Here is a 27,258-nt window from a genome sequence, read left to right as displayed (position 1 = left end):
TCCATCCCTGGCAGTGTTCAAGGCCATGTTGGACAGAGCCTTGGGTGATATGCTTTAGTGTGAGGTGTCCCTGCCCATGGCAGGGGCTTGGAACTAGATGATCTTAAGGTCCTTTCCAACCCTAACTATTCTATGATTCTATGACTAAATAACTGTTATACCTCTTATATGGTTTTCTTACTGCAGAGTACATTGTTACAAAATGAGAATAATGCAGCTGTACAGCTCTTCACAGAACTATGAAGCAGAGCCACATTCATGGCAAAGGACATCATCCTGCTGAGTGAGGAATCCCCGGCCCACCAGCGAGACAGAGCATTTCGCACAGTTGAAGCATTCCCCATGCCACTGGCGCTCTTCAAATGAGATAAATTTGGCACTTCCAAGAACTGAAAGAGATCATGAGAGAGAAGATGTGAATCTTCTGGGCATGGTTCAGAAACGCAGCAGAGTGATTTCTGGTGTGTCATCACATTGTCGTTCACATAGCGAGCAGACAAGTGAACAAAAATCAATAGTCTGAAGTATCCTTTGTTGGAATTTAAAAAAGAAAAATCTAAATTAAATACAATGAGTATATTTTAAGCGAAGCCACAAGTTACTTGTTTGTTTTCATATCCCATTATGAACTCTGAACAGAACACGTTTATCATAATGTCCATCCAGGTTTGCTGATCTTCCCAACAACTTCTCACTAAAATGATCTCCAATGTGTTATATATGTAGTTTCTATACAACACTGAATGAAATTTAATTGTTTCTACCTAAATTTCTTCAAGATGGAATCTTTCAGAAATTACAGATCATAGAGCTCCTAGCATGAGTATCTGAAAGAAAATGGGGGGGTGGGGGGGTGGTTGACATGATTTTACAAAAACACCCAAACCAAATCAAAACAAACAGTAGAACAAAAAAACCCTGCATTTGATTGGGGATTCACCATTTTCTTTGCCCACTTACATATGCAGCATGCGCCTGTAACAATTCGGCAGCACCCTTCAACACCTGAGGCCACACATAATAGAATTACAATGCAGAACACCAGCAAATGCTCTCAGAAAACTGCTGTCATATACTAATGACATATATGTCTAATTATAAATCATCTAAGTACACAAGCAGGCATGCAGTAGAGCTTTGTTGCCTTTGGCTAGCTTTCTAATTTGACAGGTGAGTCTTACAAGCAGTCAATTAATTTCTGTCCAGTTTCATGATATTTGCATTAAAAAACAAAGCTGAAGGAATTACAGACATGAGGGACTTATGTGTACTGCCCTGGGAAGAGCCAAAAAATGCCTTTTCTTGTATTCTTAAGGATGAATTTTAGTGCAAAAGGACTAAATCAAACAATGGAGGAACTTCTTTTGGCACATAAAAGAACTGCTGGGCATTTAGGGAACATGTGTGACCCACAAGTCTCAGCAAAATGCAGTATATGTGATGGAGAGTGAATTTCTCTAGTAGTTAACTTCTTCTGTCTTCCCTTATGATGGAACTATTTTTAATGCTGTTTTCTAAAGCAAAAGTCTGCTTTGAGAGGAGACTAATGATTTGCTAGTGTCTAGTTCCCTCTAAAAAATGAGACTCACCTGTAACAGGTTTCTTGCAAGCAGCACACTTCTTAGCATACAGTTTGCTGAAACAGTCTACACAGTATGGATACTCGTCTTTGGAAATAAACCTTTGTCCAGACAGTTGTGTTTTACACCCAGCACATACAAAGCATTCTTTATGCCAAGGCTGGTCATGGTAGGTCACTCCCCCAGAAGTTATTACCTAATGTATTGACAAATAAAGACAGAACAATGAAACAAAGGTGTTAATTGTGAAGTGTTATCCAGTCTTTCATAAATCCTTCCACTGTTTTCCCTCTTCTCATATGCACAAGAGGGAAATGCACATCAACTGCCTTTCATTTGGAACATCAATTTGACTAACTGCAGTTGATATGAACATGCCACTGGTTTGATATTCTCTGTTTCTATCACAGGATAACCTAATGGTTTGTAATAAATAGGCTATCTTCTTACAGAAATTTTGTTATGCATGTGGATAAAGGCATAACATCAGGCATGCTCTCAGAAGAGCAGTTCTTGGTGATGGACAGTGGATGAGAGAACCAGTGATGAGATTATGGCTGATCTCTAACTGGAACTGGCATTTACTGTCTCACAACAGATAGAGTATTTTAAGTAGGAAGAAAAAAAGGAAAGAAGCAGAAGTGAGACAGAAAGGAGATCTACACTGTCAGAAGGAAAAAAAAAAGGTGTTTATCAATGTCATCAAACTTCTCATTCCCTGCAACTCACTCACAGCTCTTCACTGGTTATTTCTGAAGAGGAAAATTTCCACTGCTCTGTGGGTTCTGTATGTGTGGTAAAATGCTACTTTCACATAAGTTGTGGGAGACCGTGTAGAAAAATTTAAGTAAAGATGAGCTGTAAGGGTGTTTCTACTGTAAAGTAACATGCATAGCAATGAATGAATGAATAAGTGAATGAATGAATGAATAAAAAAATGAAAATGAATGAATGAATACAGTTGGAACAAGAAGAGAAAAGTTGGAGAAACTTAAGTAAAAATAGTGGCACAATCAAATTTCCCTGGAGAATACAATTTCAGGGAAATAAAGAATAATACTGGGTGATGCCAGGCAATAAAAAAAGAAAAATCAAATAATTCCCAATTCCCTTAGCATTCCAGTATTGGGCTACTTCTAACTGTCATTTGCTTTTCCACTAAAATCTCAAAATCCCTGACACTAAATTCAAGATTCCAGTTTGGCAATTTAATCTCTTCGGGCTCAATTCTTATTTATTGGAATTGATGCAAGTAGTAAAATATGTTTAGAGAGACTCTGAATTCCTAGAAATATTAAGAATTAAATCCTAATTGTTTCACGTAGGTGCTGCTAACCCCAATGCTCCTAACAAACATAGAGCAGAAATACTGTATTTTCCATGTGATCATCTAGTGCAAATTGAAGGCTTGATATAGAGATATCAGAATGTATAAAAGTACTTTCTAAAGTTTAACTATTGAAGAAATGAACAGGCTGCAAAATTTTCTTAAAAGCTTTTGTTAGGGGTAGAGGTTTACAGATAGATGTTAAATAACTACAGAAATTTTAAGTTACTTGATGAAATGAAAAAGAAAAATCATTTTTGCTTCCTGAGTGATACAGGTGATAAGAACAAGTTAAATTCTGCCATGTAAAGTAGCTTAAGCTCTGTCCCTGGAGAACAGCATCACACTAAGATAGTGTGATACTTTGAGTGTTTTCATCAACCAGAGGAAATTTTAAAACACTAGAAATTTACAGAAAAATGAATTGATTTATTTGTATTTGGGGGAAAAAAAAGAAATCCTCATTAGAAGTCAAGCTTTCTGGCACCTACAGGGGAAGCATTATGTATTTAGCAATGATAATCTTGGCCAGTATTTTCACACCTGAATATTATTTTATCTGATTGTTGTATGATAGATTTCAATTAAAAAGCAGGCAAGACTGTTTTACTCAGTTTAGATGGCTTATTAGGCATATGAATATGTCTGAAAAATGTTGGAAAAGGAAGCAAAATCAGAGAATATCAGGAAAGAAGGCTTTTACATAACTTTCAGTGAAATTTTCAACCTTTCTTAAAAATCATAATCTTAAAAATCATAATCAATAACAAAAGAACCCCAAAATATTGTTCTGGTCAAAAAATTAATTTCAAATATAATGAAGCTTAAGTTTCTATTAACTCAATATGTTACTATTAGCAGCAGGCACTGATACAGTTGGTTTTCGGTGTCCAACGCCAAAAGGAAGGCTCTGCTCTTGCTCTTAGTACACCAGGCATTTTACACTATCCATCCCACTCCCATGAGCAATACTGCCTCATTAGGACAATTTTTCTATTATGTGTTTAATTACCTTTTTGCAAAAGTAGCAGTGGTGAGCAAATTGCTTCTCAAAACAGGGCACACAGTAGTTCTCATTGTCTTTGGTGATCAATGGTTTTGTTCCCAACGGTTGCCGGCAATACTGGCAAACAAAACAGGATTCATGCCAGGAACTTCCCTTAAATTCCATTTTACGGGAACCTGTAAAAACCCAAAGTGAACAATCTCCTCAGATATAGCCTTGTAACATAAGTTTTAAATGATGGAATACTCTTGGTTTTAATCTTCTATCTCAGTACTAGCTTACCCAAGAGAGCACTTATCCTCAATTTAATAGCATTTCTGAATATGTACTTGAAAGTTCAAGAACACTTCTAATGCCATATGATCACCTGGCAAAAGATGTGCTAAATTGCCTAAGCTGTGATTTTTGGAGTCTGTCCTTATATGAATCCTTTAAGGCTACTTCTCTGTGGCATGCTTCAGGTGCTCAGAGTTTCTTTCAGGACAGCCAACTCAGAAATAGTATTCAGGTACACAGCACTCTCGTAAAGATTAATTTGTTGGATGTTCAGTACATCTCTTAGTGATGTATAAAGTCTTTTGTCTTCTTTAAACTAGGGCTCCTTCACTTATGAATTCATTATTTATCTCATTCAGCTTAAGCTTAAGCTTGTAAATTTTTAAAAGTAAAATGTGCTTCGTGTGACAGAGTTCACTACACTGAGAGCTCATCGTTTTTGTCCCAGATCAACAGTTTCTTTTAACGTGTTTAACTAGATGCTTTTGATACAGTAGAAGGACAGAAAGTTTCTCAGTTAAATGTCTGACAGACACAGAGCTGTTAGCTCTGTGTACAGGTGCTCTGTACACCTTAATGTAGGTGTGTAAATCTAAGATATACACATACACCTTAGAAAGATTTTTCTAGTGACTCTCCACCATATCTTCCTCCCCTGCTGGTTGCATCAGACTGTAAAGAGAGGTGTAAGGGGCTTTACCATTCTTTTCACATCAAGAAAAGTATTGCTGATATAACCCATTCATCCCTTAATACCTGTTTCCTGGACTGTGGGGCTAGTAGAGAGAGAAACTACTGGTTGCAGTTAAACATGAAAGGTTTGCAGCTTCCTCCCAGTGATCAGAAGGCTGACCTCATTGTCTTTGCCTCCTGGGTCTTTTCAATACAGAGCTAGCAAGCTGATGGCAAAGAATGTAATGATTTAGAAACTGTTTGGGATTCCCATGCCACTTCAGTTCTCTCTTTGCACTATTACTTCTTCCATCAGCGCTTGCTGCAAGGATTTAGTCTCCTAAACTCTGGAGCAAAATCTGCAAGTTGGATATACACTAGAGGGTAATAATGCAAACCTGAGCATATTCTGGTACTATTTTCATCACATCTAGTGAGATGTGCATATTAGGCAACCTTTCTTTTTTTTAGACTATATCAAATTTAAGCAATATTTTCTTCTTAAATTAAACACAACTATATTGATACATTTATTTCCACTAGTACAGCTTTTACCTGTAATGGAAAGGAAATAAACTGTAAAAACACAAATCAATGTTACAGTTTGAACCATAACATCAGAAACCTAGTATTTATACTAAGACAATAATTCTGCACAGCCCAGACAATACTGTTTGCATTAAGATCTACTGAAAAGTAAAGTTCCTATGTCACTGTCAAATTTACTAATGGCCTTTCCCAAACTAGTAGTCAGCTGCTATTTGGAGTTATACACATGATCTGCAAAAGGGTTCAAGCAACCAGGGTAGTGTATTCTTCCAAAAGTTAAGGACCTCCTTTCCTAAGCAGTTGTTTTCATTTTGCCACATACAGCGCTGTGGCTTTTCTTATATGCTTCTGAAGAGGACACTTTCAGGCAGTGTCTCTGCTATATGAGCTTAAATGTTGTGGTAGCAATGAAAGACCTAGAGAATATCCTGAACAGACACAGTCAAAAGCTAAGAAGCAGTTTAGTGGAAAGTGCAGAATTTTCAAGGTTGCTAATGGCAGGAAGTAAACTGATTGTAAATGCAATATATTATTTTTAGTAAAAATGCTAATAATGATTTGAACACAGAATGTTATGTTTTGACCATTTAAACAGAAAATATTTCTGAATGAAAGAAACTATATAAAGAATGTGAGCTTAAGGTCTGGTCAATGTGACAGACAATAATGCAGATGCCTAATTTGGCACTCCTGCTAACAGTAGCTCTGTCTACCTGCAGCAGGATACACTTCCTAAGATCTGCAACAGAAACAAGGACTCAACATGAACACATTCTAGTCTATCTTGAACTCTAATATTCTTTATAAGGATCCATAAACCCTGTCAGTACTAAAGCAGAGGTATCTGCCTGCTCTCACTTCACTGCCAGGAAGGTACTACACACAAAGAAGCAATCACATGAAAGCTGTTCTGAAAGTCAAGGAACTTGTAGATTGGTTATTCTCAAAGCTGTGGTTATAACTAAAAATGCAGTTCCATTTTCCACTGAAGGGTCCCTGTTGTCTTACCAGGCATAATGGTCTTCTGGCAGTGGAAACACTTAGATGAATACTCATTGGAGTAGCATTCAGTACACAGCAAGACCTCGTCTTTGGCAGCAAATGGTTTCTCCACCAGCGAACGACTGCATTTGACACACTTGAAGCACCGCTCATGCCAGTGGCGGCCTTTGTAGGCCAGATCCTTGGAGAAAATAAGCCCATGTTAGTAAAGACATTTCTTTATCCCTTTATTTTTTTATCCGTCAAATCCTCCCAGAAATAAAATGAAAAGAGTGAGCATTGCAACGACGACTTGAAGAGGTGACACATGCATCAGGCGGGAGGTGTGCTCAAAAGTGTTGCAAGCACTCAGCATCACGGTGTCCATATATTTTGTAGATCTCTTGTGAAGGCCATTAGGAGCTTCTTTGGCACAAGCAGTTGTCCTTCCTCATGTGACATGAGAGGTACATTTTTATTGGAAGAATAGTTTTGCATTTTACAGTTGGCCTTAAGAGAAACCAAGTGATGAACACTTTTAATGTGCACAGGGCACCTGACAAGAAGTGCATTCTCTATAGACTTTGAAATAGACCTCATGTATTTTTTATCATTACTACTTTTTCTTCCAGCTGACAGTGGATATCACTGCAGAAAGATCATATTATTGCAGAAAACAAGCAATCAAAATGCCATTGAGAACATAATGATTCTTAGGAAGATTATTAAGAAATAATTGCTTTTGGTTACACCTAATATAACTCATCCTAAAAACCTGGCAGAAAAAAAAACGTTTATTTAAGACTCAGCAGGCTTAAGGGATGAAAAAGCTGGCAGCGTATGTATGAGACCTCTGCTAAGAATTCAAAAGAAGAACAAAGAGCAGATTTTAGTTTTCCAAGGTTAAAAAAAAAAAAGAGGGAAAAGTGTATGTGCAAAAAAACCCCCACCTTAAAAAATAAACTAGACCCTTCCAGGTATCCTCTATAAGAAGCACAAAAGGGCATAAATCTAATCTCATTTTTCTGTTTTGTCAGATCCCCACCCTGTAAAGTGCTAAAAGATGAAATAAATACCATACTCCATTTCAGAAGGTGCTGAGTGCTTTTCACTTTCATTTGCTTTAGTCAGTACTTGGAACCTTGTGAAAAGTACGATATCGGCCCAGAGCAGCCTGAGACAAAGACTGGGGAAGAAGGAAAGGAAGAGAGCCAAGCTTTAGCACCTTGGCAGAGCTGGGACAACCACCTGTAGATCTCTGTGGGCCACTTTTCTATCTGACTCCGGCCTGTTGTACTCCTTTCTTGTTACTTCTGTTTTTTTTCTCCCAGTTTCTTGTTCCATTCAGTCTGAAGATGTGACTTTTTGTTAACAATCTTTGACATCTGCCACTTAATTAATTGAAATTAGTGAACCCAGGGCATGTGTTCTCCAGGTGACACTAACCGGTGCTATGTGTACAAGTTTGCTTTTGAAAAATGCGCATGAGAGTTTGAGAAGTGTCTTCATCCAAATCTGAGTTTTCCTTGGATGTTTCTTTTACAGTACTGAGCTGTACTCCATGTGCTTTGAAAACCATGAAGTATTTTGGCTGTGGAGGCCTCCCAAGAGGCTTATTTTAATAACTTTCTGACCTTTTATTTCTAAAGGACAAAGGGGAGAAGGTGAGCACTACACACTGAACTTGGCAAAACAAAGGTGTTTTGATCTGGACTTAAAGATGAGTGTACAGGCTTTAAATTGAAGTATGGGCTACTGGAAACCCTATCAAAGACCCTAGAGGAACCCACATTATGAATTAGTATTCTAAAAAAGGGTGAAGTGAAAGGAAACACAAGCTCAGAAACACTGCCACTAACACGCCATCTGTGAGATGAGCAAGGTAAGTGTGGAATTAAGTTAAAATCAAAATATAATTTATTTCCAAAAGACAGTGGGAATAATATACAAATTATAATCATGGCTTCTCTTCAGCTTCGCATTCTTCATGTCAACAACTAGAATGAAAGTAATTTATCCAATACTCAAAATATTTTTTTTGTCAACGGACTTTCAGAATTTCCAAAGTTTCATTCAACCTGAATTACATCAGCACCCTACCATCCCTCAAGTACCATGCAGTCTCTGCAGCCAATGAGTCACTGGAGGTAAAGGATGGAGTCTAGTTGTGGTCCATACATACACCACAGCCTTGCCATGTGTTTGAGGTATAAGTATAATCAGATTTCCTAATCTTTGGTGCCAGAGCTTTCATATTCTAGCAAATAGCACTGTGTCTCCCTGCCGCGTGTGAATGTACAACTGTTATGCTTAGGTCTCTTCCCCAGTAGAGGATTGCACAGAGGGCTGGGTATGGAATGTGCCATTAAAGAATTTGTGGATAATTTAGCAATTAGTGTATAATTTAATAAGGAACAAGAAGTGAAAGCTGAACCTTTACCTTGGAATCACACTCAATAGGTTGCTTGCACTCTTCACAGGGGCTGGCAAACAGGCTGTCATAACATGAAACACAATAAGCGTTTTCTTCTCTTAATGCATACTTCCTTCCACAAAGAGACTGCAGGCAGTAATGACAATCTGTGTGACTGCTGGTCATTCTGGCAGGGTTCTCCACAGGATCTGCAAAGGTGAAAAAATAATGTAATTCAGTGGATGACTGCTTGCTCAAATGAAATGTAATGCTGTTTTACCTGTGAAAATTAGAACAGACTTTTCTTAGTCATTTGCAATGCTGTGGGTTTCTAATGCTCAGCTGTTCCATAATAAAATGGTAGTTTTTGACAGCATGTACCATGTGTTATCTACATAATGGGGACCATGAAAGTTGCTTCAGCTTAATCCTTCAGCTTTTTCACACTGATAGGTCAGATAACTGATTGATAGGTCTTCACATTCTCTACATACAACTACTGGCATTATGAACATCATGTACTGGATTGCAAGGCATGGTTTATCCAGAAATCAGGGAATGGAGATTGAAACAATAGTTCAAACTTTAAAACAGCTGCAGAGTTAAAAGGCCAAAGAGAAATGGCAAGCACAGGAATGCTTTTCTCTTGCAATTCCTGTGTTTCCGCTCATTGCTTCCTTTTCAAAGTACCCCCACCTCTACCTAACTGAGCAGAGGGAAGTCAAGGCACTCCAAGCTATATGGATACTTTTTGCACAACCCCAGCTTTGCTGGTAACATTTAGTGGCATTACAGGTGACACAAATAGCCCTGGATAGCAAAAGAGCAAAATACAAAAAGAAATAAACTAAATCATAACTCAAAGAAAGTTTCCCTTGTTGTTATTGGAAAAGATTGCCTTTTCTTATATATTTCTTTATTATTAGGTTCCATGTTGGCAGTAACAAAATACTGTGAGATAGATAGCTTATATTTCTGTGCCAGACAAGTGCAGGAAATACCACAAATCTATTGAGAGCCAATTGTACAAGTTTCCCATCCTTCAGTTTTTCAGGCTAAGGAGGCTTGTATAAGCATTCAAACTTCAGCTGCTTATAGATCTGTAATGCTGAATGTTTTAAGGATTGTGGACATAAGGAATTATTTCAGTCTTCTTGTTTCTGGTTGGATCATCAGCACTTTGCTAAAATTGGGTCTTGATTCCTGGGAATGAAGGAAGAAGAATCCAGAAAGCTGCCAGTGAGCAAACCCAGAAACATCTGCTGGACTCATTGGTTTGCACTCTTCATTAAACTCGTTGAGTGTAGTTGCAGCCAGTGCCAGCAATCATAAATTTTAGAGGACTTGAGAGCAACCAGGGAAGATCTCCTCAAATATTTACATATCAGTGACTCTGGGCAGCTGAAATCTTTGCACTTTGAATAACAGTGCAAATTAATTTATCCTAAATAGCTGCAAAGCCTGAGAGTGAGGAAAAGGAGGAAGACAAGATCCGAGAGAGTGCTTAACCATCACAGAGCTTACATCTAATCCACTGAGGGTTACTCCCTCATAATTGTTTTTATACACTCACTGTCTTATACCCATGGTTCAGTTCCGAAAAGGCACTTTGTCTTTTTGTGGGTTTCTGCTTTGTGAGGTGTAATCCAAACTGATAGTTTGAACTGTGAGAAAGAACAATTACTGCAGGTCTCTGGTGGCACCAATGCATAAGGTCAGGTATTTATTAATCTATTCCTGGAGGGACAGTAGTAAGACAGTGGAAAAGGAGCAGGGAGAGAGGCTATAATGCTTATTTCCAAAGTAATGACTTGATCATTTGTCACAAGCTACGGAAAACTTGTTCATGTAAATAGAAAACCTTGTGAGTTGATTTACCGCATTTCTGACTGCCCTAGATCCTTGTGCTAGGCAAGACAGGGGTTAGTAAGGATATCAGATAATCTGTAATTCAGATCAGTGGGAAACACACTCACTTTAAAATATTACAAATGTATTTTATGTGATATTCTTGGAATAACAGTATAACAGGGTTTGTATCTGTGCTTCCATTTCCTTCAGATCAGAGATTTGAATGTGAAATGAATGAATTAATGTATATGAGAAAAGGACATCCATCAGCCTAATCATTTACACAACATAACATAGAAACCAGACAGAGAGCAGTGCACTTAGCGCACAATCACTACGTAGTCATCACCAAAATAAAGGTTCAGTTTTGCTCATTTTTGTCTGTATTAGGGAATCAGTAAAAGCTAGTGACTAGGGAGACAGTCAAGGAATGTTTGTGGTTAACTGGGCTCCATATTCAAGGTCATAGGACTTGAAGCTGGGTTTCAGAGGAATTTTCATTCCCCTTTTGTGGGAATTAGAGTTATGCACTGCCTGTAAGGATAACCCTGAGTGAACCACCTTTCTGATCTCCTCCCTGCTGAATCAGTACCCCAGCTTCCTAACATAATTTCATCTCAGGCTAAAAGTGGCAACAGCAAAATCCTAACAGGACACTCATGAAGAACTTGTGTTACTTATAGTGGGTTTTGTTGCACAAAACTGACCAACAAATAGTGTCAGATATCTGCAGATACATCTCTGCTTTTTCATTCTAATGAGTGGCAATAGGTTTTTAAGTTAGCAAAACTGTGCATGTCCAATAATTTTCTTTAAAAGGTGGTTCTCTATTATGATTTTATTATTTCCCCAGGAAGCCAATCCATTCCAGGAAGGAATAGTGACAGGTCTCCACCTAGCAGGTGGTTTGGAACCAGATGATATATAAGGTCCCATCCAACCCAAACCATTCTATGATATCCTATGATAGTCTAACAAGACCCGTTACTGCAATACCTCAGAACTTCAGAAATTGTTATGTAATTATCATCCTAAAAACCTATCCTCCTAAAAACCTCCTAAAAACCCATGGGAGCAAAGTGCTATTACTCCTGTTCTACAGATGACAGTGGTTGCTTGAGAACATTAAAGGAGCACCGCCAAGACCAGAGTCAAAGCTTTGAGGTGACCTCTATTAAAATGCTCCAGTTGCCCTAAACTTTGCTTCAGAGAAAGTCTTCAGGGTTTGACCATGATGATATGAGACCATATTTGGGAATGAAGCAGCAATGGTATGAAAAAGAATGATAATTTTTGCAAATCTCTTGGCAAGGTTCATGGTAACCTTTGTGAACTACTTTAAGCATTAGACAACGCAACAAGAAAAGTTCATCTTATCTCCCCTAACACCACTTACCCTTGCTCCAATAAACAAGTAATGATTCGAGCACCACGTAGTTAAGCAGAATGTTTTGGTGGTGCTTTGATCCTAATCTCAAGAGAAATATGTTTAGGTTAAGTTTGCTGGAAGTTAGACTTCTTGTTTTGAAGGTCAGTAAAGAAATCTCTGGAGGTCTGATGCTATTCATTCTCATGGAATGAAATGCTGACTCCAGCATTCCAGCTGCTAATTTGTGTCCTAGGCACAGGGAAAGGCTGTGATGTCTTCATTCTTTGGGAAAAGAGGATTTTGCTGTTTAAACTGGAGCAAAGCTAAATACTGTTGATTTTAATGCATTTAGTAGATATAGATATGTGATTTCATTTGTAGTGTTAGAATATTCCAAGGGGCCACAGAGAGATATTGCTGAGGACGTGAGGATATTGCAATTGGAGTCCCTGGGGTCAGATTTGAGAATATGGCAGTCTCATGGTAGGAATTATAAAGCAGATGAAAATAAAACAGAGCTGGCTAGTCTGCCTGCTGTTCCAGCAGATTAAGATAACATTTAGCTACAACAAATTAGGAGAGGGACCTTCTGTAGAGTCAAATATTTTTTTCCTATAAAATGCAGAGTACAATAAGACTTCCAGTGAAGAAAGCTATAAGAAAATGGTTGTGAAGTTGTGAAACCTGATAAACATGGAACCGTCAGGAAAAGAACGTTTGTTTCCTCACTGGAGCTGAAAAGCACAGCCACAGTGTTAACATATCTCTTAATAATTTATCTTAATATTTTCTATAAACATATGTTAGTCTCTCTATGTTATACAAGTAGAAAAAGCCTAGGAAAAGAATGCTTGCTTACACACAAAAATACTATATCTTTTCCTTTATGACAATTCTGACAGACTATTTCCCTATCTAAATAAGTCTGCTATTGAACTGCATCATCTCTATCTTTAAAAGCATACAATGATTGGAATAAGGCTCTCTATTAGAGAGGCATAAGGAAAGAAAAATGATGGCAAAATAAATCATTGTAATAACACTGAAGGATAAGTAAAACAAATTGATCTGAGCGGAACACCCCCACAAGCTGTTGCAGGCTGTCCCATTTATTTATTTTCAAGTAAGTACATATTTTTCCTGTCTTGGAGCATGTTTTTGCTTACTTGCAGGAATTTGCTGCCTTGATTTTCTCACTTTCTGGGTTTTTTTTTGTTTGTTTTGTTTTTTTTTTTTTTTTTTTTGTGGTTGCTGCTGAGCAATTCATCACATTTGCAAAATACATCAGTGACTTAAGGTTTCAACTGCATCATAAAGCTGACAACACCATTGGAAGGAAAAGTTTCCAACAGTATCATAATTCTATAAATTAAAGTTTTCAAGTGTTCTGCAAAGAAATCTTTCCTCGTTTCAGAAATCACAGTTTCTTGATTTCTCTGAGTGTCTGTTACCCGCCAGAAATACATTATTTTGTTGTGACTAGAGCTAATAAAAGTCCAGAATCCTCAAAATGCCCACCCCCAAAACCAAAAAACAAACACAAATCCAAAACAACCCACACGTTAAATGTATGATGTATTTCAAAATGCTGTTAATCTCCTTGCTTTGTGTTTTCTAAGAGTAACTCCACGTTTCTCAGTGATACCTCTAAGTTATACTTGAATGTTTAAGGATACTAGAACTTTCACTCTTCCAAAAATGGCCAGAGAAGCAAAAAGAACCAGGGGCATCTATTACAGATCAAGTCAAAACAAATACCTACAGGAAACTGGAGACACAGGTGCTAACTTCAGATGAGCGGTTTCATCTCTGTGGCACAGCACAGGAATACAAAGTCAGGTCCTGGACACATCTGAGTGAGTGCAGAGCTCTCACTGATGAAGTTCTGCTCTCAGCAGCTAGGATGGATGCTGACCAGGATGGTGCTGTAACAATCTGACTATACCTCTTCGAGGTCCACACGTGACATGGGTTTTGTGGGCCATCTAATCAAAGCAGCTAGTTTAAAGATTGATCTGGTAACCACATAGTACTGCATTGTACTGTATTCACAGTGAACACAAGTGAAAACGATAAAAGCTCTGGCTTGACTAGGGGATAAAGCATCTCAGGAATTCTGTCATTTTGTCCTTAATTGGTATTGCTGTCTGCTTTGTCTACACCATGCAAACTCAAATGTTGATGTAGTCATCTAAATTCTTCCTTTAGTCCAGTACAGCATAATTTACTACTTACCTAAACTTCAAACTAGAGCACATTAGAGCAGGGAAAGCAGAGCAAGAGTACCTCAACTAAGGGTTTGAAATGATGCGGACATACAGAAATGCTTGTGTAGGAAAAAACTTGATTAGACTATACCTCTCAAACTCTTTCCTAGCTACAGAGTAGGTTGGGACAGCCTAGCCCCTTTGCCTCTATGGCAGGATAGGTATTCACTTTACCTCATAGAGTCATGGAATAGTTTAGGATGGAAGGGACCTTTAAAAGTCATCTGGTTCCAACCCCCTGCAATGAGCAGGGACATCTTCAACTGGACCAGGCTGTTCAGAGCCCTATTCAAACTGGCCTTGAATGCTTCCAGGGATGGAACATCTCCCACCTCTCTGAGCAGCCTTTGCCAGTATTTCACCATCCTCATCATAAAGATTTAATCCTTATATCTAGTCTGAATCTACTCTCTTTTAGTTTAAAACCGGTACTTCTTATCCTATTGGTACAGGTGTTAACAAAAAGTCCGTTCCAATCTCTCATGAGCACCCTTTAAGTACTAAAAGGCCACAGAAAGGTCTCCTCAGAGCCTTGTCTTCTCCATGCTGAACAACCCCAGCTCTCTCAGCCAAGCTTGCAGCAAAGGACCTGCTACAAGCTCAGGAGTGTTGCATCCCGACTAGAAGGAAGTGCAGCAGGAGGGCCAGGAAACCTCCTTGGATGGATAAGGAGCTGCTGAGAAAAATTCACAGGAAAAAAGAGGCTTATAAAAGGTGGAAGCAAGGACAGGTTACCTGGGATGAATACAGGGATGTTGTCAGGGTAGTTAGGGACCAAGTTAGGAAAGTTAAGGCCCAATTGGAGCTAAACTTGGCAAGGGATGTTAAAGATATCAGGAAGGGATTTTATAGGTATGTAGAGGCTAAAAAACAGATGAGGGACAATGTAGGCCCCCTCGCGAAGCTTTCGGGAGAACTGGCTACACAGGACTTGGAGAAGGCTGAGGTTCTGAATGGCTTCTTTGCCTCGGTCTTCACTGGCAAAGGCTCTGACTGCAGCACCCAAGTCTTGGAAGGCAGACACAGGGACTGTGAAAACCTAGACCTTGGGCCCACTGTAGGAGAGGATCTGGTTCAAGACCATCTTAAGGACCTGAATGTACACAAGTCCATGAGACCTGATGAAATCCATCTGTGGGTCCTGAAGGAGCTGGCGAATGAAGTTGTAAAGCCACTGGCCATCTATATTTGAAAAATCATGGCAGACAGGTGAAGTTCCCCATTTTCAAGAAGGGGAGAATGGATGACCCAGGGAATTACAGAGCAGTCAGTCTCATCCCTGTGCCTGGCAAAATCTTGGAGCAGATTCTCTTGGAAGGCATGCTAGGGCACATGAAAAACAACAAGGTGCTTAGTGACAGCCAGCATGGCTTCACTAGGGGGAAATCCTGCCTGACCAATTTGGTGGCCTTCTATGACAGGGCTACAAAAGTGATGGACAGGGGTGGAGCAGTTGACGTCATCTACCTGGACTTGTGCAAAGCGTTCGACACTGTCCCACATGACATCGTGTCTCTAAATTGGAGAAATATCAATTTGATAGGTGGACCACTCAGTGGATAAAGAACTGGCTGGATGGTCACACTCAAAGAGTTGTGGTCAACGGTTCAATGTCTGGCTGGAGACCAGTAACGAGTGGTGTCCCTCAGGGATTGGTGTTGGGACCGGTCTTATTTAATATCTTTGTCGCTGACATGGACATGGAATTGAGTGTGCCCTCAGCAAGCTTGCCGATGACACCAAGCTGTGTGGTTCTGTTGATACGTTAGAGGGAAGGAATGCCATCCAGAGGGACCTTGACACGCTTGTGAGGTGGGCTGATGCCAACCTCATGAAGTTTAACCATGACAAGTGCAAGGTCCTACACCTGTGTGGGAGCAATCCCAGGCACAGCTACAGGTTGGGCAAAAAGGAAATTCAGAGCAGGCCTGTGGAGAAGGACTTGGGGGTGTTAGTCAATGAGAAAATGAACATGAGCCGGCTTCAGTGTGCGCTCACAGCCCAGAAAGCCAACCGTATCCTGGGCTGCATCAAAAGAAGTGTGACCAGCAGGTCAAAGGTGCTCCTGCCCCTCTACTCTGCTCTCATGAGACCTCACCTGGAGTATTGTGTGCAGTTCTGGTGTCCTCAACATAAAAAGGACATGGAACTGTTAGAACAAGTCCAGAGGAGGGCCACGAGGATGATCAGGGGACTGGAGCACCTCCTGTATGAAGATGGGCTGAGAAAGTTGGGTCTGTTCAGCCTGGAGAAGAGAAGGCTGCGTGGAGACCTCATAGCAGCCTTCCAGTATCTGAAGGGGGCCTACAGGGATGCTGGTGAGGGACTATTCATTAGGGACTGTAGAGATAGGACAAGGGGTAACGGGTTGAAACTTAAACAGCAGAGGTTTAGACTGGATATAAGGAAGAAATTCTTTACTCTAAGGGTGGTGAGGCACTGGAATGGGTTGCCGAGGGAGGTTGTGAATGCTCCACCTCTGGCAGTGTTCAAGACCAGCTTGGATGAAGCCTTGCGTGATATGGTTTAGTGTGGGATGTCCCTGCCCATGGCAGGGGGGTTGGAACGAGATGATCTTGAGGTCCTTTCCAATCCTAACTATTCTATGATTCTATGATTCTATGACCTGAATACATGCTGAATGCATGCTTTAGAGCTTTGCTGCCTATGTCCTTGGAGCACATATTTTGAAAGATATTTTCAAACAGAATAAGAAGTGGGATTTAAAAAGGTATATAAGGATTACCTTCTTCATTCACAATTGATGTCAGTGTTTCCTGATATTTCAGATCTAGTAAACATAGTCTCAGTCTTTCTCAACTGAAATACATTCAGTGGATTTGCATGAATTTGGTTATAGAGGACAGAGCAAAGGAAACCAGTGATTCTAGATGATTTCTGTCAAAGAAGAAAACTGTTTCAGTGTATTCACCATTTCCACAGGGAGAAATCACTTCCAACATTCTCAAGTCCCAGCCATGTGTGAAACTGAGAGACACGTATTATTTTCTGTATTGTCACTGAGTGTGAAGCATGATTAGTGTCTCCTTAGTTAACTGGTCCCACACTTAGGTAGGAGTACTGCCCAAAAGCTGGGCCCTTTATGATTTTGGAAAGGTCTGGCTGTGCTATCTGATCAGCCACAGTAAGATCTTGCTATTTTTGGTGCTGCAGGCTTGTGCAAGTCACAACTCCTTCTCCTCACTGATCATTTCAAAATGAACATGGTGTTAATTGTTACAGATGAGACTACAGAAGAGATGTAAAGATCTGGATGCCTTCATTAATCTTGCTATTTTGATGACTTGGTTCAGAAAGAAATGTAGACACTGTCCTGTACAGAGCAATGAGGAATAAGGGAGAGCGCAGGGCACTGACATCTACACTAAATATACTCCTTAACAAGACTCAGCAGGGAAAGCAGATCTAAAACTTATTTTGCAATGACTTAAAGACTGTGTGACGGGAAATAGCTATAAATGTACATATCTTTTTCTTTTTTTGTCAGTTCATCAGGCAAAACCATCCTAAAGAAGATACAAGAAACCTACAAAAGATGGGTAGGCAAAAAACTTCTCACAAGGAAAGTTTCCTAATCCCTTTTAAAGGATTAAATTCATGCTCTGAAACTGGAGCATTTCTAAGCTTCCAAAACTAATATAAATTAAAAGTTATTGCATCAGGGTATTTCTGGGGGGGGAAAGGAGTTTTGCACTAAGCTTGATCAAAATTCTCTCACATTTTTATTTTTAAAATTTTAATCTATTTTAACAGAAAATATTAATAAATAAAAATATTTAATGGGTCATGTCTGTTTTAGAAATGTAGCATTAAAAAAGGTGACATTTGATGGAAAAATGTTGGTCTAAAAATGGATCTTGAATTCTCAACAGAAAAATTTCTAGTAAAACCTTAAATTTCATTTTTTATATCAAGTTAAAAATTTCTGCCAAAGAAGCAATTGTATAGCTAACTGTGTAATACTCTAGGAAAAAATATGTGAATCTGAATTGGAAAGACCTCATTTTGACATGAGAAACTTGGTAGCAAAATGACGTTTACGCTGGATTACAGTTTCTTCAGTTAAAATAGTGGGAATGTAGAAAAGAACATATTGTACTTGCATGGAAATATAAATGTATTTTTGTTCTATCAACCTACAACCCAGCAAATACTAAATGTCTTGAAAGTGAAAAAGAAACATTAAATATTTGTGGCTGAACTGGTCAAGATGAGAACTGATCACTGAGGACACACCTGATCTCTGTCAATGAGTACTAAGTTTTCCCTACTACCCTTTCTACCTGTTATTCGCAATCTTTCCTGCCTCCACCCACTGCTACAATTTCCTAAACATAGAAAATACTTCAAGAAGTGCTTAAATAAAAAGAAAATTAAAGTTACAAATGAAGGTGTGTGCAAAAGTTCTGATCTGAGACTTTTACCTCGGAGCTCATCCACACTATGCAAATGAGAGCAGCACTTCTGAGTGATCTCCATTTGAACAGCATCTGCCCATCAAACATCTGTCTCCCTATACCCCTCAATACAATGCACTAAAGTCAAAGTATCTGCACAGCTGAGCAGAAGTCCACCAAGGACACAGCAGCATCTTACCAATGCAGTAAGAGCACCAACAGCACCAGGCATGAACACTTCTATCTGAAAACAACACAAGCCTGCCTCTGGGACTGACAGCTTTCCTGGGGAAAACAATAGCAGTAAGAAATGACTTCTGTGATACAGGGGGGAGTGAAGTGATCACAGATTGTGAAATGAAGCAGCTTTGCCAATAACAAGAAGTAACAGCTTCAGCAGGCAATGCTCATGCTAAATGCAGTCTTTGAGATCTTAATGAAAAATAGACATTTTTTTTGTCTTTGCAGATGCATCAACTGCAGAGACTGGGTTTCCTTTGCCCTTACATTTTATTTCAGGGACAGAAAGGCGGATGAGGAGTACCGTGCCTTGTGAGAATGGGTGCATCACATGAATTAAAACCCTCTAAAATATCCCTACAACTGATTATGCAGTGCAACTTTTTAGCTGTGCTCTTTAAAAGCCTGTGACCTACTTTAGAACTGCTTTAAAAGAAATTAAATGAGCAGTAAGAAAAAGATGCTCAGCAGCAGCAGCGCCGTTTGCAGCGAGCTAAAATTGGAAAGGATTTTCATTACCCTATTTAAAAAAGAAAAGACCTCCTTCCCCCAAAAGCAAACATAAAACCCCCAAGTGGTAACAAAGCGCCTGCTGCAGTGGCACAGCCTTTTCCTTTTCTCTTTTCCTTTTCTCTCCCAACAGAACTGTGCCAACCTGACCTGGCTTTCTGAGGAAAAAAACCCACGTGAGCTGCAGTAATAAAAATATGACAAGTCATCAAAATGAACCAAATCTACAGATTTCAGCCCTGTTAAAAGCTTGTCATGAGCTAGGTGGCATTACAGAGTAGGAAAGCAAAGGCTACTGTAAGGAGTATTGGTATATAGATCCCTACGTCAGTTATCATTATTCAGAGGTATTTAGATTTGTAGGCCAAATGAACAGCCAGTTTTGTCTTAGCTGTCACCTTACCAGACTTTTCACTGAAACTAGAGATGATCTGGTTCTGCAGACAAGCCCTGGACTGCTTGTTACACCATTAACCAGAAAGAAATGTTAATTGAAGACCTCTTGAGCCTTCAGTAGTTGATGAGGTAATGTCCTATCAGACAAGATAGAGTATATCATGGCATCAACTCTCTTTTAACTTCAATTCTCACCTCCTGTGAGCAGCAACAGCAACATCTGCCAGTCCTTAGAGAGACTCAGTCCTGGGTTCTCTTTTTATCCTACCAGTGACCTTTGCTATGTACTTGAAATCTTTGTGTTTCTTAGGTTACCTGTTCTGCCTGCTCAGGAGATAAGGTCTGCTGAACAGTAACATGACTGGGTATCCTTACATTTCCCTTAAGCCTTAAAATCTCTATGCCAGACATTAAACATATTTCTTTCCATTTTAGCATAGTCTATCTTCTTTAAAGAGGCTGTGATTTAAAATTAGACTCTGCAAGGAGTAGTCTATGGTATTCTGTCTTTCTTTATTATGATAAGGGGTTACTGACCCTTCAGTTACTGCCCTGCTGCGATTTTTCTTACATCTTGGCATGTGAAAAGGTCATTCTTTTTTTTGTTTTTGGCACCATGACTTTCAGAGTAGATTTCTTTCTATGCTTATAAGTAAATGCTATATAAAAGCTGGTTTCAATCTAGGATTGCCCTTTTCTGATTGAAAGAGGATTAAGGCTAAAGTTTATCTGAACACCCAAGACAGCCAACATTTGACTCCGGCAAATAAAAAACATCAGTAAAATCTTAGAATTCTTGAATAAATTTGGTGGGGATTAAGAAATTCCTTTCTAACATTTAGGAACATTTGATGAACATGCTGTTTAACCTAAGGATCCAGTGGAATGTTAAATCCACGGAGACTGATAAAGTCTATGCAAGGGGCAACATGAAGCTTGGCATGTAGCAAGTATCTTTTCAAACCTAGAATGGAATTGACCATTTCCAGTAAGGGATGATGCTCAGAAGCCATAACTCTGACCAGCTATAGGGGATGAGGTCAATCTGAGGAGGAGGACAGTGGCAAGCAACAGCAGAAACTGCATTAAGGAACAAATACAATTCAAGTCCTTTTTACTAATTTATGTTAAATTTGGTACATGTTTTCAGTTAAAAGTCTAAGCAAATGATTAAACAAACTAAGAATTCTGCTACTGTGTTGAAAAACCCCAAAAGCCAACAAAACCAAACTGAAATGTTTTGAGCTTTTAATTTGAAATGTTTCTCAACATTCTTCAGTTTTCAAGCACCAAACTAAACAAAGATCGACAATCAGAAGATCAGCATGAAACAGTTTTTCCTTTAATCTCTCCCATTTTTTTTCTTCGTGCAAATAGAATCCCAGATTCACAACAGAACTCTAATTATGCCACATTTTTTCATGTTATAATACACAAATGAATCGATGTTGCTGATTTGACACTTGCAGAGCTCGCTTGAGGAAAACAGGGCTCCTGATAAATAGATTTACAGCCTAACACTGTTCTGAGCTTCTAATAAATAGGGTTATAACCTAATACTCTGAAGTATTTTACAGCTTTCCTTTCAAAGGTTTCAGAATGCTTTTCTGACAGCAATAATAGAATAATCCTAAAATACAGTTGTGAGATACTTTGTCTACAGAAAAAGTTAATACTTGTCAAAGCAAAGTAATTGATTTACTCAAGGTCAGAGAGCAGATCCAGAGGAGTGGGAAGAAGCCAGTCACTACACCTTTGCCATTAGATGAGTCTGCTTCTCAGGCTGTGTCCAGCACTAACCCAGGATAGTTAAAAAGCACTGTATGAAGGTGCTGGGTGGTCAACTTGCAATGCTAGAGGTAGAAAACACTACCAAAATTAGCTGAAGCAATAAAGTGTTCGAGTTGTGAATTTTGCTATTGTCTTTAATGATGCTGAGGTTAGGATTGATATTCTTAGGCAAAATGTTCTGAGTGGAATTTTTTCCAGTTTGATGTCAAACCTTTTAGGGCCACAGGAGTTGAGAGTTCCTCATTATGAAGGATTTTCCAGTGAATTTGTTTCCAGACAATCTCAGATAATACTGTTTTGAACTGATTTTGTTTTTCTCCCCAGTGTAACAAAACTGTTTTAAAGACGGGCAACTGAGGCACAGAACAACAGGTCACTCTGGACTGAATTCTGGTCTCCTGTGTGTGTGCTCTGTCAACAGCTACACCACACTCTGTCACTTGGTCATATTTTCCATCAGTTCTGCTATCTATGCATAAAGACATACTACGGGAAGATCAATATTTTTCTGAGTTATAAAGCCTCTAAATACAAAGCCAGCAACCAGCTAGGGCAGCCTGTTCAGATCCATTATCCATAATACATTGAACTGTGAAAGAATTTACCAGCCCTTATGTATGGATCTGAAAAACATCAAATTCAAAGATAGCAATGACTAAGAAAAAAAGTACATACTAGCATGAATGAAGTAGAATCAAAGAGAACTCAGTCCAAGAAAGGCAAATGAGGAGAATACGTATAGCTGATGCATATTGTACAGTATCAGGGAAGAATGGGGATATTCACAAAAGCTAACCTACTGAGGCTAATGAACAAGACACTTTTTATACTTAAAGCAGAGAGATATATTCCTCTCCAGGGTGACTTTTAGCAGAAAATTAATTTAGCCGTCATTATAAAGGCAACCAAGGGATATTAGTTAGCCTTTGTAACAGTCTTGTCCCTTGCTGTATATCTACTACAGAATTTTATGTCATGGGGTTTTATTAACTTCTTTTTAATACACCAGTTCAGTGATTCTGGAGTAATGTTTGCATAGTTCTACAAAACCATCCTAACTTCATTCCTCTTACATTTTACAGGAAAATACAAATGTATGAAACAAGGAGTTCACAACCTCCTTCCTCAGTAGATCTGCATACCCTGTTCCCAGAAGAGAACTGTGCTGCAGGAGCCTGAGTGGGGCATCAGCAGCATTTTGGCATGACAGCTTCTAAACCTGGGGCTCTAGAGATTTTAACAGAACAGTTGAACTGGAAATCATTAATTTTAGGCACATCCTAGAATTAGACATAAGACATCACCTTACCCTTAACTAGAGGGAAGTGTGCAGGAAAACTCAGGTCAGTTTTATTCCCCAGGTGATCTAAAAGCCTGAAGAGCGTCTAGAACTTGTTTAGTCAACATAAATGCTGCTCACTTGAACCGGATCAGAATTTCACGCTCTAAATTTGGGCTCGACATTTGGAAGCATGCTGTTCAGATTTTCACATTTGTTTCTGTCTGTCTGTCCATGGTCAGGCAACACTACAAGTTTCTTTTGTTTGTTTGTTTGGGTTTTTTTTTGTTTGTTTCTTTCTTTCTTTGATTGCTTTTGGTTGTTTTAGAACTGAAACTCAGATATGGAACAAAATGAAGCAAGCCAGGTTTCTTGGTATAGAGCTCACAGAACATATGTCCTACCAAGTCAATCAAAAATACACTTCAGAAAATATGACCACCTGCAAATATCCCAGAGGTACGATAAGTCACTACCGATCAGAATCTCTTGCAGGCAGATTTTGATTCCATTTTGTTCTAAGCCTACAAGAATGTTTGTATGTCTTCTTATGCTTCTACTAATTACATAAATTTGAATCAGTGAGTTTTCTGATGCTGCAATAAAATTACATAGGAAGACAACCAGCAATCTGTTACAATGTTAATATATTAAATCCTTTACAGTCTGTTCTGTTAAAATACTCTAGAATTGTCAATGCATCACACAAACAGATGAAAAATATAGACAAAAATGTTAACCACAAACAGAAAATGCATCTGAAACTTGTCTTCTAAATGTGAGAGATTCTGTGCCCAGCTCTTGATACAGAAACAGCTCTTTAGAAAACAAGGGCAAGTAAAGAAATATAGTTTTTAACATTTCTATTACTGAAATGGAAAGTATATTTGAGAGGTTTTTCAAGTTTAATTGTAATGTCATTATCGAAAAGACTGCCATTATGAAATCAGGTAGCAGTGCAATTAAATACATAGCCTTTGTAAATGTAAATGTAAAGACTATTGCTGCTATTACCCATACTTTTCCAGTTCTGCAACATAGACACGCGTTTCCAGCACAATTTCAGTACAGTGGTATATTCTTTCAACACTTCTCTTTCCCTTCAAATTCCAACCAAACTTGTAATCCTAAAATTTGAGAGCTGAAAGATAAAACCAAGTGTCTTATGGAAGGAGAATTTGGAGAAGATACTTGATCTTTATAACAAGTCAAAACATGGGTATAAACACCAGATCGATAGTTTTACTTAAAAAAGGCAAGAACAATCCACTTCAGGCATTAAAATTAGTTATGCTGGAAAAAAGTGACTTACCTTATTGGAAAAGACACAATCTAGAAAGTTTTTCCTACAATAGCAATTAGCTATGACAGCTTTCTAAGAGATAAAAATGGTGATTCAAATGTCACAGGAAACAGCATACATGTGCTTTTTTAGCTTATTCTTTGGAGAAAAGAAAATTAATCCTCATCTCAAACCCCAAACAATCTGCCTATAAATTAATGAGTCAATTAATAATATTAAAACAATTGCATCCAAAAAAAGTGTGGTATCGATTCTGTTACAGAAAATTAAAAAACCCCAAAACGTGCAGAATTCTGAATCTAATTTAATCAGCAGTTTTGTGTGTGAAGGAAAAAGTTCCTGCTTACTTGCTCAAAATGTTAAAATAGGTACCTTGTATACTACCACATTTAAGCATTATCAGACAAAGGAATAATGAAAAAGAGGCTCAATACTCACATTGGGTTTTGAGCTGCTTCTCTTGGTAACTTGTGCAGCAAAATAAAGGAAGAAATAATTACACGTCTTCACAGAAACAAGCATTCATCAAGTCCAAAAGAAACAGAAGAGTTTGCCAGAGCTATTTGAGGGTCCCATCAGAATTTGGCTGGGTGGAGGAAGGCTGAGGGTCAGTTTGTTTCCCTTAGACCTCATGACATGCAAATAGCTGGCTGCCTCACCACTGAATCAAATCATTCTTTGACATATTGTGTTTACAATTGCAAATACCAAGTAGGAGGTACTTAAAGGAACATATTTCGGACAGCTGTCAAATGGAAAAAAGACATTACTGTTAAAAACCCAAAGGACTCAACCCCCCCAAGCCCCAAACTGTTTAATACATGGAGAAAAAAAAAAAAAAGGTGGATTGTCATTTATCCCAAGATACCTTTGGTCCATGCATGATGAATCCAAAAGACATCATGCAGGCTATTACATCAGAAAACACATAGAAAACTCGTGATTACTGAAGTCTGATTGTTCTACACAGGAAATGGGTGTCAGGGAGAAATTCCAGGCAATTTTGGGGACCCAGCAGAACTCTGACACTGCTGAAACAGTTTCCAGGCTTAATAATTTGCCACTCTTTCAGCAGGTAAGAAGCTGTTCATATGGTGTTACCATCAGAGAGGCAGTGACAGCCTCCTCTAGGTTCTCCCTCAGTGTTTCTCTGTTCTGGCCTTTGAATTACAGTCATCTCTTTTACCTTTTGCTTGGGCTGAACAGGAACCAGCTGACTTTCACAGTCAGTCTACTGCATGCATGGAGTACACAGAAGTCCTTATACTTTGCATAAAACTACTCACCCCTTTAATCAATCACAGCTGAAAGTAAGGATATTGTGTCCATTTAAAAATGCAGGCTGAACTTAAGCAGAGTGAAAAGGATGGCTGCCTGTGGTATGAACGACTGACCTCCAGGGAGATTTTTCCACATCCAAGAACCAATAGATCTGAATCATTTGATCTATAACGTCAAGCGGGTGTAAGCTGTTTTGTATCACAGATAGAAGAAAGAAGGAAATGCTTAATTTTTTTAAAAATGCATTACACTTTCTGAAGACTTTGGTAAAATTGCTAAATCTGGACTTGTTCTGGAAGTTATCTGTTGTCTAGGTAGTATCTTGCAATGAAGACCGCTCCTGTAATTATTATTGCCAGGAGTTGAACATTTCTATTTGTAGTTGTCTGGCTTACTAAACTCTGAAGACAATTATTTTGTCATACACTTAAACTAGACTGAACTAGTTTTTCTTATTTCTATGTGAGCTATAAGCTTTATTTGTACCAAGCACCTTACAAACTTGGGATTTTTGCAGATTGAGGACAAGTTAGATGGCAATTCAAGTCCAGAATGAGAATCATGAATAGCATCCTCTTGCCTTTACTTCCAGAAAGAGAAAACTGAAAGTACAGTTCTTGACCATGTACCTTTTGAAGTTCACAAATCAGAGAAACAAAAAAGCATTATCCACACAGATCTGTCAAAAGAGCTAATGAAACTTCAAAATACTTCTAATGCAATACATTCTTTCCAGAAAGGAAGTGCGGACACCTCCTCCAGCATATCACTTTCCTTAATCTTCAAAGACTATCCTCAAATTTGTCTAACTGTAGAGATCACAACTATGTTAATAGAAGACATCCCCAGAGAAGCATTTAATTGGAGGCTTTGCCAACAGGTGCAAATTGAGTACAACTACAGAGGTCAACAAAAATTCTGCTGCATCTTCAGAGTATCAGTTAGATGATGCCTCCCACAGCTCTCACATCTCTTCCTGAAATAAAAAGAAGCTTATTTTATCTGTCCCCACCAGACATGATGCCTCTTCATATTGAGGATTTGGGAAATCCATCAACCAAATGGTGTTTCTCTTTAAACTACTCAAGTTGCTCTTCCCAATTCAGCTTAAAAGTCATTCCTTAACAATTCCCAAGAAAATAAATAAATAACTTGTTGTTTTCCTGAGAAAACATCTTTGGCATTTACTTAATACGTTCTGTTATTTGGGCTAGCAGAGAAAGGAATTCTGCTCTCAGTATCCTGTTTATCCAAAAGCTGCAGATAACTACCATTTTCTATGTTTAAAATACAATCATCGTTAAAAAAGTTTTAAGTAGCATGTATTTGGAGGCTCAAAAAGCACTCAAGGGAAAATCACTACACGCCTTCTTTTCACATTCCTCCCTAGGCATCCACTTTTGGCTCCTGCTGAGGACACAATACTGGGCTACACAGACGTTCGATCTGAGCCAGTACAGTCACTCTTGCGTCTTGTGCAAGTCTTCTACCCAGTTTTGAGGATATTTCTGTTTTCCCAGCCTAATGAAAGTTTAACTGTTACTCATTGGAAAAAAGAATTCACGGAGCAACCACTGCATGAGTAGCCTACCCATGAGTCTACACAGAGAACAGAAGTACTGTAGTTTTATCTGACCACGCTGCAGGATGGATTAATGCAAACAACAAATCCCAGTGCTATTAATTAGAAACTTCTGCCAATTCCTTGGTTTTTTAAGAAGCTGTGAAACAAGAGAATTGGAAAGAAGG

The 27,258-nt window shown here is 38.7% G+C and overlaps 1 protein-coding gene across 2 annotated transcripts; it reads right to left on the bottom strand.

Annotated features, from left to right (window-relative positions):
* Positions 1 to 55: 55 nt before the first annotated feature.
* Positions 56 to 24,875, bottom strand: FHL5 (four and a half LIM domains 5). Of its 2 annotated transcripts, XM_034060846.1 has the most exons (7): positions 24,667 to 24,875; positions 23,946 to 24,066; positions 8,832 to 9,013; positions 6,419 to 6,593; positions 3,920 to 4,089; positions 1,590 to 1,776; positions 56 to 389 (listed from the first exon to the last, which is right to left on the bottom strand). In XM_034060846.1, exons 2-7 carry the CDS (start codon positions 23,962 to 23,964, stop codon positions 238 to 240), a joined length of 885 nt encoding a protein of 294 aa, XP_033916737.1. In that variant the 5' UTR covers positions 23,965 to 24,066; positions 24,667 to 24,875; the 3' UTR covers positions 56 to 237. The 2 variants fall into 2 exon arrangements, with proteins under 2 accessions (XP_033916737.1, XP_030901311.2); XM_031045451.2 differs by lacking the exon at positions 23,946 to 24,066.
* Between the last annotated feature and the right edge of the window lie 2,383 nt (positions 24,876 to 27,258).

The sequence above is a fragment of the Melopsittacus undulatus genome, chromosome 3 (genome assembly GCF_012275295.1).
Source record: "Melopsittacus undulatus isolate bMelUnd1 chromosome 3, bMelUnd1.mat.Z, whole genome shotgun sequence".
Lineage (NCBI taxonomy): Eukaryota > Metazoa > Chordata > Aves > Psittaciformes > Psittaculidae > Melopsittacus > Melopsittacus undulatus.
This window is presented reverse-complemented; position numbering and strand designations above follow the sequence as displayed.